We start from the raw sequence: 17123 nt of genomic DNA on the forward strand, positions 1-17123 counted from the left end.
AACTAGCATCCTGCCTTAACAAAGATCTAAGGTCAATGTAATCATCTGAATATTTGCAAAGGAAAATATATCCAAGAAAAACAAAGACATGTCCACACAGAAACTTGGACATGAATATTCACAGCATTATTACTAATAGCCAAAAGTGAAAACAAAATTCATTATGGCTAAAGTGTGTTTTGATACACATACAGAATATTATTCAACCATAAAAACGCATGAACACTGACATGCTACAATATGGATGAGCCATGGAAACATTATGCTACGCAAAAGAAGCCAGTCACAGAAGACCACATATTCTATGATACCATTTATATGGAATGAAATGTACAGAACAGGCAAATCTGGAGAGGTAGAAAGGAAGTAAGTGGTTGGCTAGAACTGGGAAGATGGAGTGACTGCTAAGGGGTACACAGTTTCTTTTTCAGAGTGATGAAAACATTCTAAAATTAACAGTGCTGACAGTTGCATAACTCTGTGAATAGACTAAAACTGTATAGTTTAAATAAGTAAATTGTATGTCTATAAATGATATTTTAGTAAACCTATAAAAAATAAAACAAGCCAATTCTGTCTTTTAAACTACACGTTCAAGAAAGTCAGCTTAGAACAAGCCACATTTCAGGAAAATTGGGTGAGATTTTTTTTTTTTGATTAACTTATTGTTGTTAACATAACACATTGAAAAATATACACGAATGAGGGTATGTCATGTCTAATATACTTGAAATTCTATTAGATAGGTTGTTTAGCTGCTAAGTCATATCCAACTCTTTTGTAGCCCACCGGGCTCCTCTATCCATGGGATTTCCCAGACAAGAATACTGGAGTGGTTTGCCACTTCCTTCTCCAGGAGATCTTCCCAACCCAGGGATCGAACCCGCGTTTCCTGCATTGGAAGGCAGTTAACATCTAAATTTCATTAACACTCAATGTTGACCAGGGTCTTGTGGGAAAAGGAAGTCTTATACACTAGAGAGAATATAAACCAGTACAATTTTTCTGCATAAAATGTACATTTTACAAAGTTTTAAGTATGCATACCCTATGACCCAATACTTAAGTCCCTAACATTAAAATATTCACACAACATTTCAGGATATGTGTATTTAAATGTATTTTGCAGCATTTAATTATCCATAATGAAATAAATAGTTAATAAATCAGATATGATCATTCTAAACAATAATTTTAACCATAATAAAACAAGTAGCTTGACATTATGTGAAAGAAGGGGGTAAGTATAAGGCAAAAAGATTAGTCCCTTTCTCCTGCCCCCAGCAATGTCCCCATCCTCCAGATAATCGCAATTACCAGACTTTTATATATGATTCAAAGCCATCTCAAAGGACACACACATTTATTCTTTTTAGTCACTGTATCTAATGCACGACCTGGATAGTCTTAAGTAGTTCTGTACCAAGGGAAACTTACCTTGCTTATACTTTTTTCATTTTTAGAAATAATGAGTACACATTCATTTTGATACAGAGTATCTTAGAAAATCTCTAAATTACTTTTAAAGAAATTACAGTTTTGAAAATTTAAAGTAAACATATTTGTTAGAAATTCTGAAAAGGAAGAATAAATACCTCTAATACCATCATGAAACAATCATTGTAACATTTAGAAAAGAAGTTTTACATGCATTTCATGTGAATTTTAATACAATAAAAGACAAGTAAGAATAAAGAACCAAACTTCAAATAAACACTTCTTCACACTAAAAGAGGTCAGTCCCTAGAAGAGGCCTCTAGGGTAGCTCTTTGCTTTTCCATATAAATTTTAGAATCAACTTTTCAGATAAAGTAGTAAGGGTGGGATGAGATCCCCCTAGAATTCTGCAGAAACTGCACATAATTTTGATTAATTTGGGTGAGAAGTGTATTTAGGAAGATTATCAAGAACAAAGTAACTTTTGATTTCTTTACTCTCTTCAAATATCTTTCAATAAAGCTGTACAAATTTCTTTATAAAAGTCTTAAACATTTAAAAATTATTTTGTCAATGATACCATTTTTTAAATAAAATTGTATGTTCTAATTATTAAGTGCAGAGTTCTTATTTATTATAATAGATTTTCTATGTAGACAAATTAACTGCTAAAAATAAGTTTTGTTTCTTTCTTTTTAATATTTATGTTTTTTCTTTGTCTTGATTGAGGGATAGAATATTCAACTCCATAAGTAGTAGATTTGTCTTGCTTGTTTCCAATTTTAATGAGAACACAGAATCCTTCTTTAGACATACTTGATAGATACCCTATATCAAGAAAGTTGTCTTTTATTCCAAGTTTACAGAGTTTTTTTGTTTCTTTCTTGTTATAAAAAGGTTTTCAATACATCAAATGTCTTGTTTACTGTATCTAGAGATATCCATACACTTTTATTCATTTAATCTGCTAATAAGAACTGCACTGATTGTTTTGGAGTGGGGCATCCCACACACTGTGGGATGTTAGTTCCCCACCCAGGGACTGAACTCATGCCCTGTGCAGTGGAAGCATGGAGTCCTAACCACTAGACCATCAGGGAAATCCCAGAGCTGCACTAATTTTTAAAATCATTGTTATACTCCTAGAAGAATTATTTTTTAAAAATATATACATTGTTAGATTCAGTTGACCAGTATTTTATTAAAGATTTTTGCAAATATGTTCTTAAATTAGATTAACCTTTAGTTTTTATTTATCAAACTATCTTTGGTTTTAGAACCAAGATACACAAATTCTATACATGAGTTAGGAAATGTTCTCTCTAACTTTTTTACAGAAGAATAAAATTTACATAGGACTAGGATTTTTTTTCATTATTTTCTCTCTGACATATGACATTCAGAAGTGTCTTCAAATCTCTAAAAATGTGGTTTCCCATTACTGTTACTAATTTCTACTTTTATTACATTATGCTCAAAAAACACACCTTGTGTTTGTGAAGATTCCCTTTTTTGCCTAAAATGCAGTAAAAAAAATTTTCAGTGTCCCATACATTCTTGAAAAGAACGTGTGTTCTTTCATTTATTAGTACAAGGTTTACATGTCTATTACATAAAATTGACAACTATGTTCTTCACATCTTCTGCAATTGCTTTATCTACCTACATATCTGTTTCTGGCCACACCACACGCTTTGTAGGATCTTAGTTTCCTAACCAGGGACTGAACCCCGGGGCCCTGACAGTGAAAGTGCCAAGTCAAAACCACTGAACCACCAGGGAATTTCCTCTAGACTTTTATAATGGAATTATAAAGTATATAGTCATTTTTGTCTGGCTATTTTCACTTGACATAATTACTTTCAGAGTCATCTGTGCTGCTTTATGTACTAGTAATACATTCTTTCTACTAAGTAGTATTTCATTTGACAGATATACCAAACTTATTTAACCATTTTGGTAATGCCCAGTTTTGCACATGCCATGCAAAACTACTTATAAAAATACTTTCTCCAGGAAAGATATAGAAAAGCCACTTGATATCATTAGCCAACAGAGAAAAGTATATCAAAATCACAACAAAGTCCCACTTCATACTCAATAGGAAGGCTATAATCAAAAAGAAATAATTTTAAAAGTACTCCATTAATTTCACTGGTCTATCTGTCTATATCAGTACCAAAATGATTTACTTATTAATTTATAATAAGTTTTAGTATCAGGAAGTGTGAGCCCTCCAATTTTGATCTTTTTCAAAGTTGTCTGAGTATTCAGGATTCCTTGAGATTCCATATGAATTTCAGGGTGGATTTTTCTATTTTTGCCGGAAAAAAAAAGCTTTTGAGACTTTAAAGCTAAAAGACTTTAAAACATTAAGTTAATTTTCAAATTGCTTTCAAAAGTGGTTATACCATTATACATTCCTATCACCAGTGTACGAAAATTCAGTTATTCCATTCCACATCCTCACCAATAGCTGGTAAGGCCACTCTTTCATTTTAATCATTCTAATAGGTGTGTGGTGGTATCTTGTGCTTTTAATCAGCTTTTTTCCTAATGACCCATGATGTTGAGCATCTTCTTATGTGTTTATCTGCCATCCACATATCTTTGAAGTATCTATTCAAATCTTTTGTCCACTTAATTGTTTCCTTACTGTTGAGTTCTAAGAGTTCTTTATATATTCTGAATACATGTCTTTGATCAGATATATATATTTTGCAAAGATTATCTACTAGTCTGTGGTTTGTCTCTTTATTCTCTTAATATAGTCTTTAGGAGAGAGGTTTTTAATTTTGATAAAGTACAACTTATCAATATGTTCATTAGGGATTGTGTTTTGGTGTCATATTTTAGAAACTGTTACCAAATTCCAAGTCACAAAATATTTTCCTCTGTGTTTTCTTGTACAAACTAGCTTTACATTTAATTCTTACTTTTCATTCCTTCCTCTGTGTTCAATTTTTTACATTTAATTCTTACTTTAAAATGTTTACATTTTTACATTTAATTCCTACTTTAAAATGTTTACATTTTTACATTTAATTCCTACTTTTCATTCCTTCCTCTGTGTTCAATTTTCTCCCTAAGTCATTTCCAGGTAGTCCCTTTGGGTAGAGCTTGGGAAAAGTAAACTCATCTGGAAAGGCTTTACTGTGCCCTGACTCACAGTGTACCCAATAAGTTAAACTCATACTTTAGCTAATCAACTTACAGCATCACTCAGCACTTTGAGTATATTATTCTACTGTCTTCTGGCTTCTACAGCTGCTACAAAGAAATTTTTTGATAATCTAACTGGAATTTCTTTATAGGTAATTTTTCCTAAGTGCTTTTAAAACAATATTCTTTCATTTTGTTACATCTAATAAGAATGAATTCAAATTTACTTGAACAACTTAAAGCTTATGCATCTCAAATCCTTAATTTGTGTCTTTAATGAAGGTTAGCCATCATTTTTTTGAATTTTGCTCTTTTTCTGTTTTAAAAAAATATCTATTTATTTATTTATGGCTGTTGCTACACAGGCTTTTCTCTAGTGGTGAGCTGGGACTACTCTTTACTTGAAGTGGGCAGGCTTCTCATTGCGGTGGCTTCTCTTGCTGTGAAGCATGGGCTCTAGGGCTCTAGGGCTTCAGCAGTTGGGGTTCCTGGGCTCTGGAGCACAAGTTCAATAGTTGTGGTGCACAGGGTTAGTTGTTCCACAGCATTTGCAATCTTCCTGAAACAAGGATCAAACTCATGTCTCCCACATTGGCAGGTGGATTCTTTACCACCAAGCCATCAGGAAGCCCCATTCCTTTATTCTGTTTTCATTTTCTGCTTTGAGGCATATGATGAAACTATTCAATCCATCCTTCATACCTATTAACCTCTCATGTTTTCTATAACTCTCTTTCTCTGTTTTCCAGAGGTCACCAATTTTCCTCCTTCAACTAAATTCAGTCTACTTTTAAATTACTCCATTGAGTTTTTAAAAATAAATATTTTGATTTCTATACAGCATTTTAACACTTGGTCTGTAATACACTGTAACCTGCTTGATAATTACTTCTCCATATTTGTTTTCTCTCTTTAACATTTTGTTTTCCATCATACCATTTGAAAGTAAGTTCTAAATTTATTGATCGAGACAGACTTCAGTATAGTGGCTACTCTTAAAGGTGGGTACTCAACTGAGGGAGCACAAGAGTACACTCTCAACATTAGAAATGTTCTATAATCTTTATCTGCATGGCAGGTACACATGCAGAAGGTCACTGAGCTGTACACTTGAGATTTGTACACTTTACTATATCTAAGTTTTATTTTTAAAAAAGAGGTGAGAGAGGTTGCAGGCATCATAACAATTTACCCCTAAACATTTAAGCATGTATTTCCTAAGAATAAAGATATTCTCCTACATTATATTATCTCTACTATCACACTTAAGGAAACTAATAATTCCATAAAAACATACTACATTCAACCAATATTTGACGTATCCCATTTCAAGAAGGACTTCTACAGCTTTTTCTCACCCTAGTACCAAACCAGGATTACACAATGCATTTGGTTGTTTTGTCTATTGTTTGGTCTATTTGGTTTGTTTGGTCTATTTAGTGTAGAATAATCTCCAATGTTTTATTCTCCATGAATTGAGAGTCCAGGCTGTCTTATGGAATGTCCATCTTTCGAATGTGTCTGCTTCTCATGGTGCTTAACTTTTCCCTTTACTTCTTGTCCTTCTTATAAAGTGGAAGGACCAGAAGCTTAACATTCAACACAATTATTTTTAGCAATAATACTTCAGAGATGACAAGTGTCATCCACTTTAAATTTTAAGGCCACCTAGAAATTCTATTTGGTTCCTTCTTAGGAATCTAATTTTGCTGCTATTAAGTCTTCTAACTCACTTCTGACAGACTATTTCTCCTTGCATACTATAACTTGGGATTTTGACCTTGTCATTGAGGTATTATGTGTATGAATTACATAAGATCTATATGGGCTAAGGGAGGGATTTACATTTGTTTCTGCCCAGTGCCTGTGCTATTACTATTCCAGAACCTTTTTTAAAATTTCATTTCTTGGGTTGAGAATTCCTGAATAATGCAGGTAACATAATGATGAACCCTACACTATGGTAAGAACAGATCTACAGTTAAGAATTCACAAGGGAAACTTTAACCTTTATCTGGGGCCCTGGCAAAGACAGAAAAGTTTCACTGTTATTTATGTATGCTGGTGGACAGATTTTCTTCTAATTCACCCTTTTATTGAAGGTAAAGCTTTTCAAAGGTTCAGATTATGTGAGGATATAAGTTTCAACCACCTTTGTGGCACAAGCCGAAGGCCTAGTCTTGTGTCTCCACATAATGACATTCACATGCCTTTGTTTCACCAGGTAACTAACTGACCCCACTGGAGGCCACTAGAGCATAGTAAGTCAGCAAACATTTTCTGTGAAGCATTATTAATGCTATCTGAGGGGAAAAATTAAAAAGACTACTTTGGCTTCAACTGTATTTGGTAATGAAATGTTTTTTTATTAATATCAAAATAACCATACACATTATAAAAAATGAGTGATGCAGGGAGGTGCGTTTTTCCATTCAGTTATGTCCAATGGCAGTACTTGTTGCACTTGAGATTACAGACCATCTATAATTATCCTGCAGATTTCCCTGCTTTAAAGGTTATTTATAGAGTACTGTGTTCCAATGATGACATAATGATCAACAATCAAAACTTATATAAACAAGAGGAAAAATGTCAAGCACACTAAGAATCCAACATTTGATAATAAATCTGAATAGGGCTTTCTCTATGGCAAAGAACAAAGCTTACCTGACATATGTTAGACAACAAACAAGCTTAAGTTTCAAAATTCTGACTGATTCTAAACTAATACTTAGACGTGAGCGTGGTTCAAGCTTGGTAGACAGGTATACAAGTGACACTAAAGACAATGCAATTTGTTCCACTTAAGGAACACAGACTTTGGCACCAAATAACTATGTCTTTTCCATTCTTGTTTAAATGGATGCTTCCATTCACATGACCACTAGGTATCACATTTCATTTTCCACAACTAGTCTTTCTGAAAAATACAAAGAAAAAGCCACGATGAATTAAAAGCTGACTCACCACTGTCCTCTGTTTATTGGGCAGGAAGACTCTAACGATAGGTTTTTGTGGTGACTTGGGGTTGCTCCGTGACACATCTGTGGGATTTTGAAAAACTGAAAGAGATGAAGGCAGCACTGAAAGGCTAGAAGAGGAAGAAGATGTAACGGTGTCCGTTGATGCAGAGCTAGAAACAGAAAAATCAGTTCCATTCCCCAGGGATTCCAATAACTGTTGTTCTCTTTGTTGGAGGGCATCTAGCTTGCTGGTGTATTCTTCATAGGCCTATAAAATAAAGTAGACTTAAATTGAATCTGGACTTTTTCCTGACAGTAACAAAAGGAAATATGAAATTTTAGTTTTTTATTATAATCTCTTTATAATCTAGCTAACAGGATTTTGTGTTACAAATTACAAAGTAAGTACTGGAAGTATTGTAAATTAGTACTTTTATCTTTCAATTGATAAATCTTGTTATAAGACACTCATCTAGAAACTGCACACACACATACATGTATGATGTCCATAACAGCCATGAATATTAATTAAAAAAAACTAGTGTTAGCTATTTTCTGGCCAAATCACAATTTACCTTCCAAACTACACATCTAACATAAGATAAACTACTACATCAAAGCATTTTTTTCTAGATAAGTTATAGGTATATAAGGTTTCACATCTCTCTCGGTCTCTCTCTAACCAACTGACAGAGGTTGAAAAGGAGATGAGGCGTTAAGAGAGATCTGTCAAAAAGACAAGCCTAAGGTACACAGTCCAGGTGGCGCTAGTGGTAAAGAACCTACCTGCCAATGCAGGAGACATGAAATGTGGGTTCGATCCCTGGGTCAGGAAGATCCCCTGGAGGAGGGCATGGCAACCAACTCCAATATTCTTGCCTGGAGAATCCCATGGACAAAGGAACCGGATGGGCTACAGTCCACGGGTTTGCAATGAGTCAGACAGGACTAAAGCGATTTGGCAGGCAGGCAAAGGTACACAGTGCCAAATCTCACCACAACCACCAAAGTCTCCTCAACAGGGATTAGAGGATGCATAACTGTGACCTTTTTTCTGAAACAGCTATTAATTAAAAATATCTTCTTTTTCACACTATGGATACCTTATGACCTCCCCTTTCCCTTGAAACACTGCTTAGAGAATAGAATTTTATTTGAAAAGGTGGTTTACATCCTGTAGTCAAGAAATTTTGAGACCATTACCCATCAGGGTGTGTTTCTAGAAGTATCATTTTACTAAAGCTGAAAGGTCAAATGATCACATAAGATATAATTTTCTAAAAGCAGGAAGAATCTTGAAAATAGAATGATAATTGAAAATTAAGAGATAGAATGGATTCGAATGTATATGCCCATGGTTCTTTACTGCAGTGGTAATCACCTTCTCCCCTCCACACCATAATCCACCACCATGTCTCCCTACCACCCAAAATAGATACGACACTACACACATTTATAAAAGGCTACAAAATTTTAAAATGCCATTTCCCATTACCTAGACAGTTTATTACTGGGCTGCAGAGAAGCAAATGGCTGCATTTTTATTTGTGTTGTATATGAGAAAGAATGTTTTTGATACAAGGTAAGAGTAAGGAAGGGAGGATGCTTAAAATGTTAGCATTTATATAGATAGAGTTAAGTGGGGAGAAGAGAGTACTGTGTAGTACAGGAGACATTTTTAACAGAGTAAGGAGGTTAGAAATTTTAAGACAGAGGAAAACTACAGACTAGTATAGCTGACTGTCATACAATACCTGGGACATATGAAAGGGATCAATAGATGTTCGTGTAATTTAAGTGAAGAATATGAACACAAATCATAAGACTAGAAAAGTGGGTAAAGGACAGCTTGGAGAGACTGTATATACTATGCTTTGAAGCCTGAACTTCACTCTACAAGCAAGGAAGAATTATCACAGGTAGAGGAGAATAATGGAGAAGGAAATGGCAACCCATGCCAGTATTCTTGTCTGGAGAATTCCATGGATAGAATAACCTGGTGGGCTACAGTCCCATGGGGTCACAGAGAGTCACACATGACTGAGTGACTAATACTTTCAGAGGAGAATAAAGGAGAAGTTTCAATTCAATATAGGCCACCACACCTGATGTCTAATTTCACCATATAATTCTTTTTAGGGGGGAAGGGAAAAAACTAAAATGAGCTACTGAAGGGCTTAATTAAACTACATAAAAAAGCACTCTCCTTTACAATCCAATAGTTGCCCAATGCTGACCCCAAAACGTTTCACAGCATTTCATGGCATTATAGCCAAATCAGTCCAAAATCTACTGATCTATGTTTCTATTTAGCTTTCAGCTCCATGGGCTAATTACTTAAGGACATCTTTTTTCAATATGATCCACTTATTGATACTTGATTATTCAATAAATATATACTGAGCATGCATGTACCTGGTACTATTTGGGGCTCAAACCACCAAAATAAAGACCAACACAATTCCTATCCTTTGAAGATTATATACATACAGCCTAAGGAGGCAAAAATTCCTCCTTGCATAGATCATATAATCTTATTATCATCTGAGCAGGTACATTTACTACGCAGAGTTAAGCTTAGGAAAAGTAATAAATATCAACCAATTTTCAGAATGTTAATTCTGTATCAAAACATTAGCCTTAATTTTTGAAAATATATTATTCCCTCCACTGTGGATTACAATCTATTATTTCACTGCATTTATCAATAACTCTTTCTTAAATACAAAACATTTACTTATTCCACTTCTCTCCATTCTCATAGATGCAATCTACCAAGGTACTTCCTTCCCCGCCTTGTTTTGTATCTGGTTTGGCTCATTTCACCCCATTATCCTTGCTGCATTCAGTGTGGATGGTGATTACTCTTATAACACTCCTGTCTTAAAGTTCTCTAAACCTCTTATCTAAAAAGGCATTTATTTCTACGCTACCTATAAGATTCAGAGATACAAATAATTCTTTACAAAAGCTTTCTAAATGATGACAAGATCTCAGTTGGGAACCTCCCACACTCCTGACACACACTTATCTTAAATTTCTTAAATGTCTTAAATCTCACTACCACACTACTCTGGTTAATGGTCAATATTAATCTCTTAAAGTTTTTCAGATTTCTTTGCTATTTTCTTCCCATGCTTTATGACTCACGAATTCAACAATGCCACTGGTAACATCTTAAGACTGTCTGGTTAATTCTTAATTCTTTTATCAACTTGCTTGTTAAATACCAACTCTGGGTAAATTCCATCATTCAATGATTCCATTCTTTCTCTCAGGTTACCACATATTACTGAAGAAAATAATAAAACAAGGCCATTGAGTTCCATTATCAATTCATGGAAATTAGTCCTCTACATTATTGCATGAAAATCTGTACTTATTTTTAATTCATATTACATTTCTCACAACATTTACTCCAACCTTTTCTATGCTTCTCTGGCTCCTAACTTCATTCCCCAACCTTTAATTCACTCAAAAAATACCATTACATTCAAATTTACTCTGAAGATCAAAGCCATCAAATCAAAGCTTCCTCTTCTTTCTTTGAGCATTTCTCCCCATTTTTCCCCATCCTTTTTTCTGTTCTTTAATTCTAGCATTGGGTGGTTAAGGTCCCCCACTATGGAGGCCTTGGTTCATCACTATCTCCATTTTTTCTTTTATCTTCCAACTTTCCCTCTTCCTTTGTTTTCTTACCCTGAAAATGTGAGTAGGTCATCTTGCATAAACATATACTTCAAGCATCAATACTACCATCAATGAAATTCCTTTGGTGCTTCAAGAAGTTGCAGAAACCAGGTATTTCTTCAAGAGGCAGCTTTTCCAAAATACCATTCTTTCTCATCAAAATCCTACCCATTTTTCAAAGTCCAATTCAAAGCTCTGCTTGATAAACTCCAAAATCAGTACTTTCTTTTCACCTTCTTTACAGTATTACCACACTTTTCTTTATATGGTTTAAAAAAATCATTTGTGAAAAAATTTTGTGAGCATTGAGATAAATAATAGTAAAGAAAGTTATTACAGAGACTACCACATAGCAAAAACCCAATACTTTTATTAGTAGTAATAAGTAGTAATAGTTCTTATCATTATTACTGTTACTACTATTGGGTTGGTCAATTAGTTCATTCAAATTTTTCCACAAGACATTACAGAAAAACCTGAACTTTTTCTCTAACCCAATGTACTACTTGACTAGGTTCTCAACATGACTCTACCAAACTGTAAGGTACTTGAGGGCACAACTCATGTTATTTATTTTTTTATCCATTAGTTCATTCAATGGCTTCTTTCTTAAACTGAAGTATAGTTTTTGAACTAAAAAAACAAAAGAATGTAGAGAAAAGAACACAATATTATTTAGATGAAAATACTCCTCAAATTGATATACAGATTCAATGCAATCCTTATCAAAATCCCAGTTGGCTTTTCTGCAGAAATGGCCAAGCTGATCTTAAAATCACAAAGAAGTACAAAGGACTTGGAATAACTAAAACAATCATGAAAAAGAACCGAGTTGGAAGATTTACATTTCCTGATTTCAAAAGTTACTACATAGCTACAATAATCAAGACATGTGGTACTGATATATACATAACACAACAAATTAAGAGTCCAGGGGAAAAAAAGCCTTACATTTATGGTTAATTTATTTTTGACAATGTTACTAGTACAACTGAATATCTGCATGCAGAAGAATGAAGCTGGACTATAACCTAACATCATGTTCAAAGATTAACTCAAAGTGGATCATACACTTAGGAAGAGCAAGACCCAGAGGGGCAGGATGGGCAGAGGTGTGAGGGATGAGGGAGGGGATACATGTATTCTTATGGCTGATTCATGTTGTAGTATGGTAGAAACCAACACAACATTCTAAAGCAATTATCCTCCATTTAAAGATAATTTAAAAAAAAAAAGAGTTAAAACTAAAAAACTCTTACTACTGCTGCTAAGTCACATCTATTTCTAGACTTTAGCAAGAGTGTGTGTGTGTGTGTGTGTGTTATAGTTGCTCAGTCATGTCCGACCCTTTGTGACCCCATGGACTGCAGCCCACCAGGCTTCTCTGTCTATGGGGATTCTTCAGGCAAGAATACTGGAGTGGGTAACTATTCCCTTCTCCAGGGGATCTTCCCAACCCAGGGATGGAACCTGGGTCTCCTGCATTGCAGCAGATTCTTTACTGCCTGAGCCACAGGAGAAAGGTGCTGCTGCTGCTGCTAAGTCACGTCAGTCGTGTCCGACTCTGCGCGACCCCATAGGCGGCAGCCCACCAGGCTCCCCCGTCCCTGGGATTCTCCAGGCAAGAACACTGGAGTGGGTTGCCATTTCCTTCTCTGATGCATGAAAGTGAAAAGTGAAAGTGAAGTCGCTCGGTCGTGTCCGACTCTTTGCGACCCCATGGACTGCAGCCCACCAGGCTCCTCCGTCCATGGGATTTTCCAGGCAAGAGTACTGGAGTGGGTCGCCAGTGCCTTCTCTTAAAAGAAAACATTAACAGAAGTAAATCATCATGACCCTGGACTAGGCAATAGTTTCTTAGATGACACACCAAAACACAGTAACCAAAGAAAAAATAGATGAACTCGACTTCATCTAAATTCAAGCTTTTGTGCTTCAAAAGATACTATCAAAAGAGTGGAAAAGAAAAAAAAAAAGACATCTCACAGAACAGGAGAAAATATTTGCAAATCAAATCTGACAAGGATTTATCACCGAAACTATACAAAGAACTCTTACAACTCAGCAATAAAAAGACAACCCAGTTTTTTTAATGGGCAAAGGATCTGAATAGACATTTTCCCCTAGAAAATATAAAAATGGCTAATAAGCACATGAAAAAGATGGTTAACATCATTAGTTACTAATGAATTACAAATCAGAACCATAAGGAGATGCCAATTCACACTTACTAGGATGGCAATAATAATAATAAATGGAAACTAACAAGTTGGCAATGATGTATAGAAACTAGAACCTTCACACATTGCTTGTGGGAATGTAAAATGGTACAGCCACTTTGGAAAGCAGTTTGGCAGTTCCTCAAAAAGTTAAAACAGAGTAACCAAAGGACACAGCAATTCCATCCCAAGGTACATAACCAAAAGAACTGAAAACATGTCTATCACAAAAACTTGTACATGAATGTTCATAGCAGTTTTACTCATGATAGCCCAAAAGTGGTAACAAGCTAAATGTCCATCAGTTGATTAATGGATAAACAAAATGTGATGTATCCACATGATAGAATACTAGCCAAAAAAGGAATGAACGCTACATGCTACGACTTGGTTGAATTCATTCACACAAAATGTTCAAAAAGGCAAATCCACAGATTAAGAAACTTAGGCTAAGTGGTTGATAAGGATTGGAGAGAATGATTGCCAATGGGTAAAAGGTTTCTTTTGGGGGTGATAAAAATGTTTTGGAATTATATGATGGTGATGACTGTACAATTTTGTGCATATACTATAAATTACTCAACTGCATACTTTAAAAAAGTGAATCACAGTTCATGAATTCTTTCTCAATTAAAAATGGGAAGACAATTAAAATTAAGGCCCTACTTAATTAAAACATAATAGGAAAAAACAATGGAATAAAAAATTTCTATCATTAGAGTTCATTATATTTATTCTTATTGAACTTAATCTCACAAGATACAATGAAATCTTTCAAACTGTCCACAACTGATAATTAATGAACTGTTCTGCATTCCACAGGAAGCACCTAGCTTCCAGTATTATTTTCACTACAGTATCTGTTTCGATAAATGTTTTTGCATTATCTTGGGTTCTACACAAGCTAAAGATCAGAAATGCTGTAAGCACAGTAATAATGATAAAGCAATTAAGAGCACAGGTTCTGATAAAAAAGAAAAAAAAAAAGAAGACATACACATGGGGAAAATGTAAGCAGTTACAGAAGACTCATTAAAAAAACACAGATTCTAAATTCAAAATGTCTAGCTTCAAACTTTGGCTACCCCATTTACCAGTTGTGTAACGCTGGTCATGTTATTATTAAAATCCTTTTTTGCCTGAGTCTCTTCTTCGATAAAATGGAAATGAGTATTAAATATAACTCATAGGGCAGGTTGAGGCTTAAATGATCTATTATATGCTTGGAACAGTTCCTGGCATAGCAAGCACTCAATAAATGTTAGGAGCTTTACTATCTGTCTGCAGGGGATCTGAGCATACACATAAACTCAGTGGTAGCTTGGAGGGTTATTCCAGAAACTTTATTCCCTTCATTTCTGCTGCTGCTGCTAAGTCGCTTCAGTTGTGTCCAACTCTGTGCAACCCCATAGATGGCAGCCCACCAGGCTCCCCCGTCCCTGGGATTCTCCAAGCAAGAACTGGAGTGGGTTGCCATTTCCTTCTCCAATGCATGAAAGTGAAGTTGCTCACTTGCGTCCGACTCTTAGCGACCCCATGGACTACAGCCCATCAGGCTCCTCCATCCATGGGATTTTCCAGGCAAGGGTACTGGAGTGGGGTGCCATTGCCTTCTCCACCCTTCACTTCTGGAATCCAATAAATCAGGTCCAGAAACAGAAATCTACTTCTAGAAAAGCATCCAGCATTATATCTTACATACAGAAGGCATTCAAATAATTTGTCTGATGAGTAAAAATAAAAGAACTGGGACAAAAATAACAAATTCTGGGAAATGACTTTTAGGGGAAATATCTTTTCTTTGTGTGATGGTAAAAAGAAAAGATTGGAACCAAAGACTGAAAAGACAAAACTGAAATTCTTTTAGAATACGATAGCTCATTTCACTGCATTTATCATCAAGGGAATCAATAGTGGTAATTATTATTCATATGCCAGTAGGAGAAAATCTAGAACTTAAAAGCTTGCTTTTAAATAAATTAGTACACAAAAAAGAGCAAGTCATGAGGATTTCTGATGGTGATATAACTGATTTCATTCTGTTTTGCTATGAGGAAGAAATGTGGGGATAGGTAAAGACTTAACTTTCTATGGAAACATCAAAATGGTTTCTTTGGAAATGCTATGTAATGAAATAACTAGAGCACAACTTCTATCTGCCAGTGCACAAACTAATCTGAAGCCAGACTGTGAACACTGGAAAATTTTTACTTTTTAGCCTCTTATTTCAGAAAATGTAAGCAGAATCACTAGTCTAGGAGTTATGTAACCCCATTCTGGTTGGTGAGATGTAAAGACTTGTAGGGGATTTGAGGGGAGGGTTTTCCTCCATGAAATAACTCAGTACACCAGAGTATCTGTGATCCCTGCTTCTGGACTTGAGGTATTGTGTTAAGAGTACAATTCTCAGATCTGCTGCAGACGGAAACCAAAAGGATGGTAGCAATCTATGCCAGTGTGTAACAACCTTGAGCTGTAGAACCAACTTTGAATAACGTACCTCCATGTTTGTCATTATGGGAGGAGAAATTAAAAACAAGTTTGGACAGCCTGTTGTTTGGTTTTTGCAGATCTCCTCAATTTATTCTCCAATTTTTCCCATCTTTCCTTTAATATTTTCTATCTTTGTTTCATTCTGCTTTCTGGAAGATGTCCTTGACTTTATAGCGTGTGTTTGTTTATATGCACATGCAGATACACACACATATACAAATTTCCTATTATACTATTTTAACTCTTACTATTTTAATTTCCAAGAGCTCTTTCTTATTCTTTAATACTTTTGCTTCTTTAATACAACCATGAAGCAAGAAGAGATTATGGATCTTCTCTTATCTTTGATGTTATAGTGATTTTCAAATTTTCTTCTGTTCTCTGCTCTGTTTCTGAGTCCCTTTTGACCATTTCTGCCATTATCTTTCCTGTTAAAAGCTTTCTTCAAATACTGGTTATTCTTAACTGTTCATTTGTATTTAAGAGTTATGAACCCTGAAGATGTCAATACTATGCAAAGCAATCTACAGATTCAATGCAACCCCTACCCAAATCCCAATGTGTTTGCAGAAATAGAAAAACACCATTCTGAAATTCATGAGAAAATCCAAGGGATCCCAAATGGTCAAAACAATCTTGAAAAAGAACAAAGCTGGAGATCTGCATTTCCACAATGAGATATCCCTTCACACTCATTAGGACAGCTATTCTTACACACACACACACAGAAAATAAGTCTTAGCAAAGATATAAAGGACTGTTAATGGGAATGCAAAATATAGCTGCTTATGGAAAACAGAATGGCAGTTCCTTTAAAAATTTAATATAGATTTATCTTACGATTCAGTAATTCCACTTCCGGGTATATACACCCAAAAAAGGTAAAGTCAGTATTATTCACAATAACCAAAAGGTGGAAACAACCAACCACTGATGGTAGCCATCAATAGACAAATGGATAATATACATTATATTATATACAGGTATATAGACATACAATGAAATATTTTTCAGCCTTAAATAGGAAGAAATTTTTGACACATTCTTCAACATGGATGAAGCTTGAAGACATTATGCTAAGTGAAATCAGTCAGTTACAGGATAAATATGTTAGAATTCCACTTATATGACATTCCTAGAGTAGCAAAACTCATCGAGA

At 34.9% G+C, this 17123-nt stretch overlaps 1 protein-coding gene across 9 annotated transcripts in view; it reads right to left on the reverse strand.

The window, feature by feature from the left end:
• BRAF (B-Raf proto-oncogene, serine/threonine kinase) overlaps window positions 1-17123 on the reverse strand; it is a 165952-nt gene that overhangs the window by 79814 nt on the left and 69015 nt on the right. For 8 of the 9 annotated variants that reach the window (XM_044946962.1, XM_044946957.1, XM_044946955.1 and 5 more), the window contains one exon: window positions 7567-7830. The exons of the other annotated variant lie outside the window; for it this stretch is intronic. In XM_044946962.1, the coding sequence (XP_044802897.1) occupies window positions 7567-7830 (264 nt within the window). The remainder of the gene's footprint in view (window positions 1-7566; window positions 7831-17123) is intronic. 9 annotated transcript variants of the gene reach the window in all.

This window comes from Bubalus bubalis, chromosome 8 (assembly GCF_019923935.1).
Source record: "Bubalus bubalis isolate 160015118507 breed Murrah chromosome 8, NDDB_SH_1, whole genome shotgun sequence".
Taxonomy (NCBI): Eukaryota; Metazoa; Chordata; class Mammalia; order Artiodactyla; family Bovidae; genus Bubalus; species Bubalus bubalis.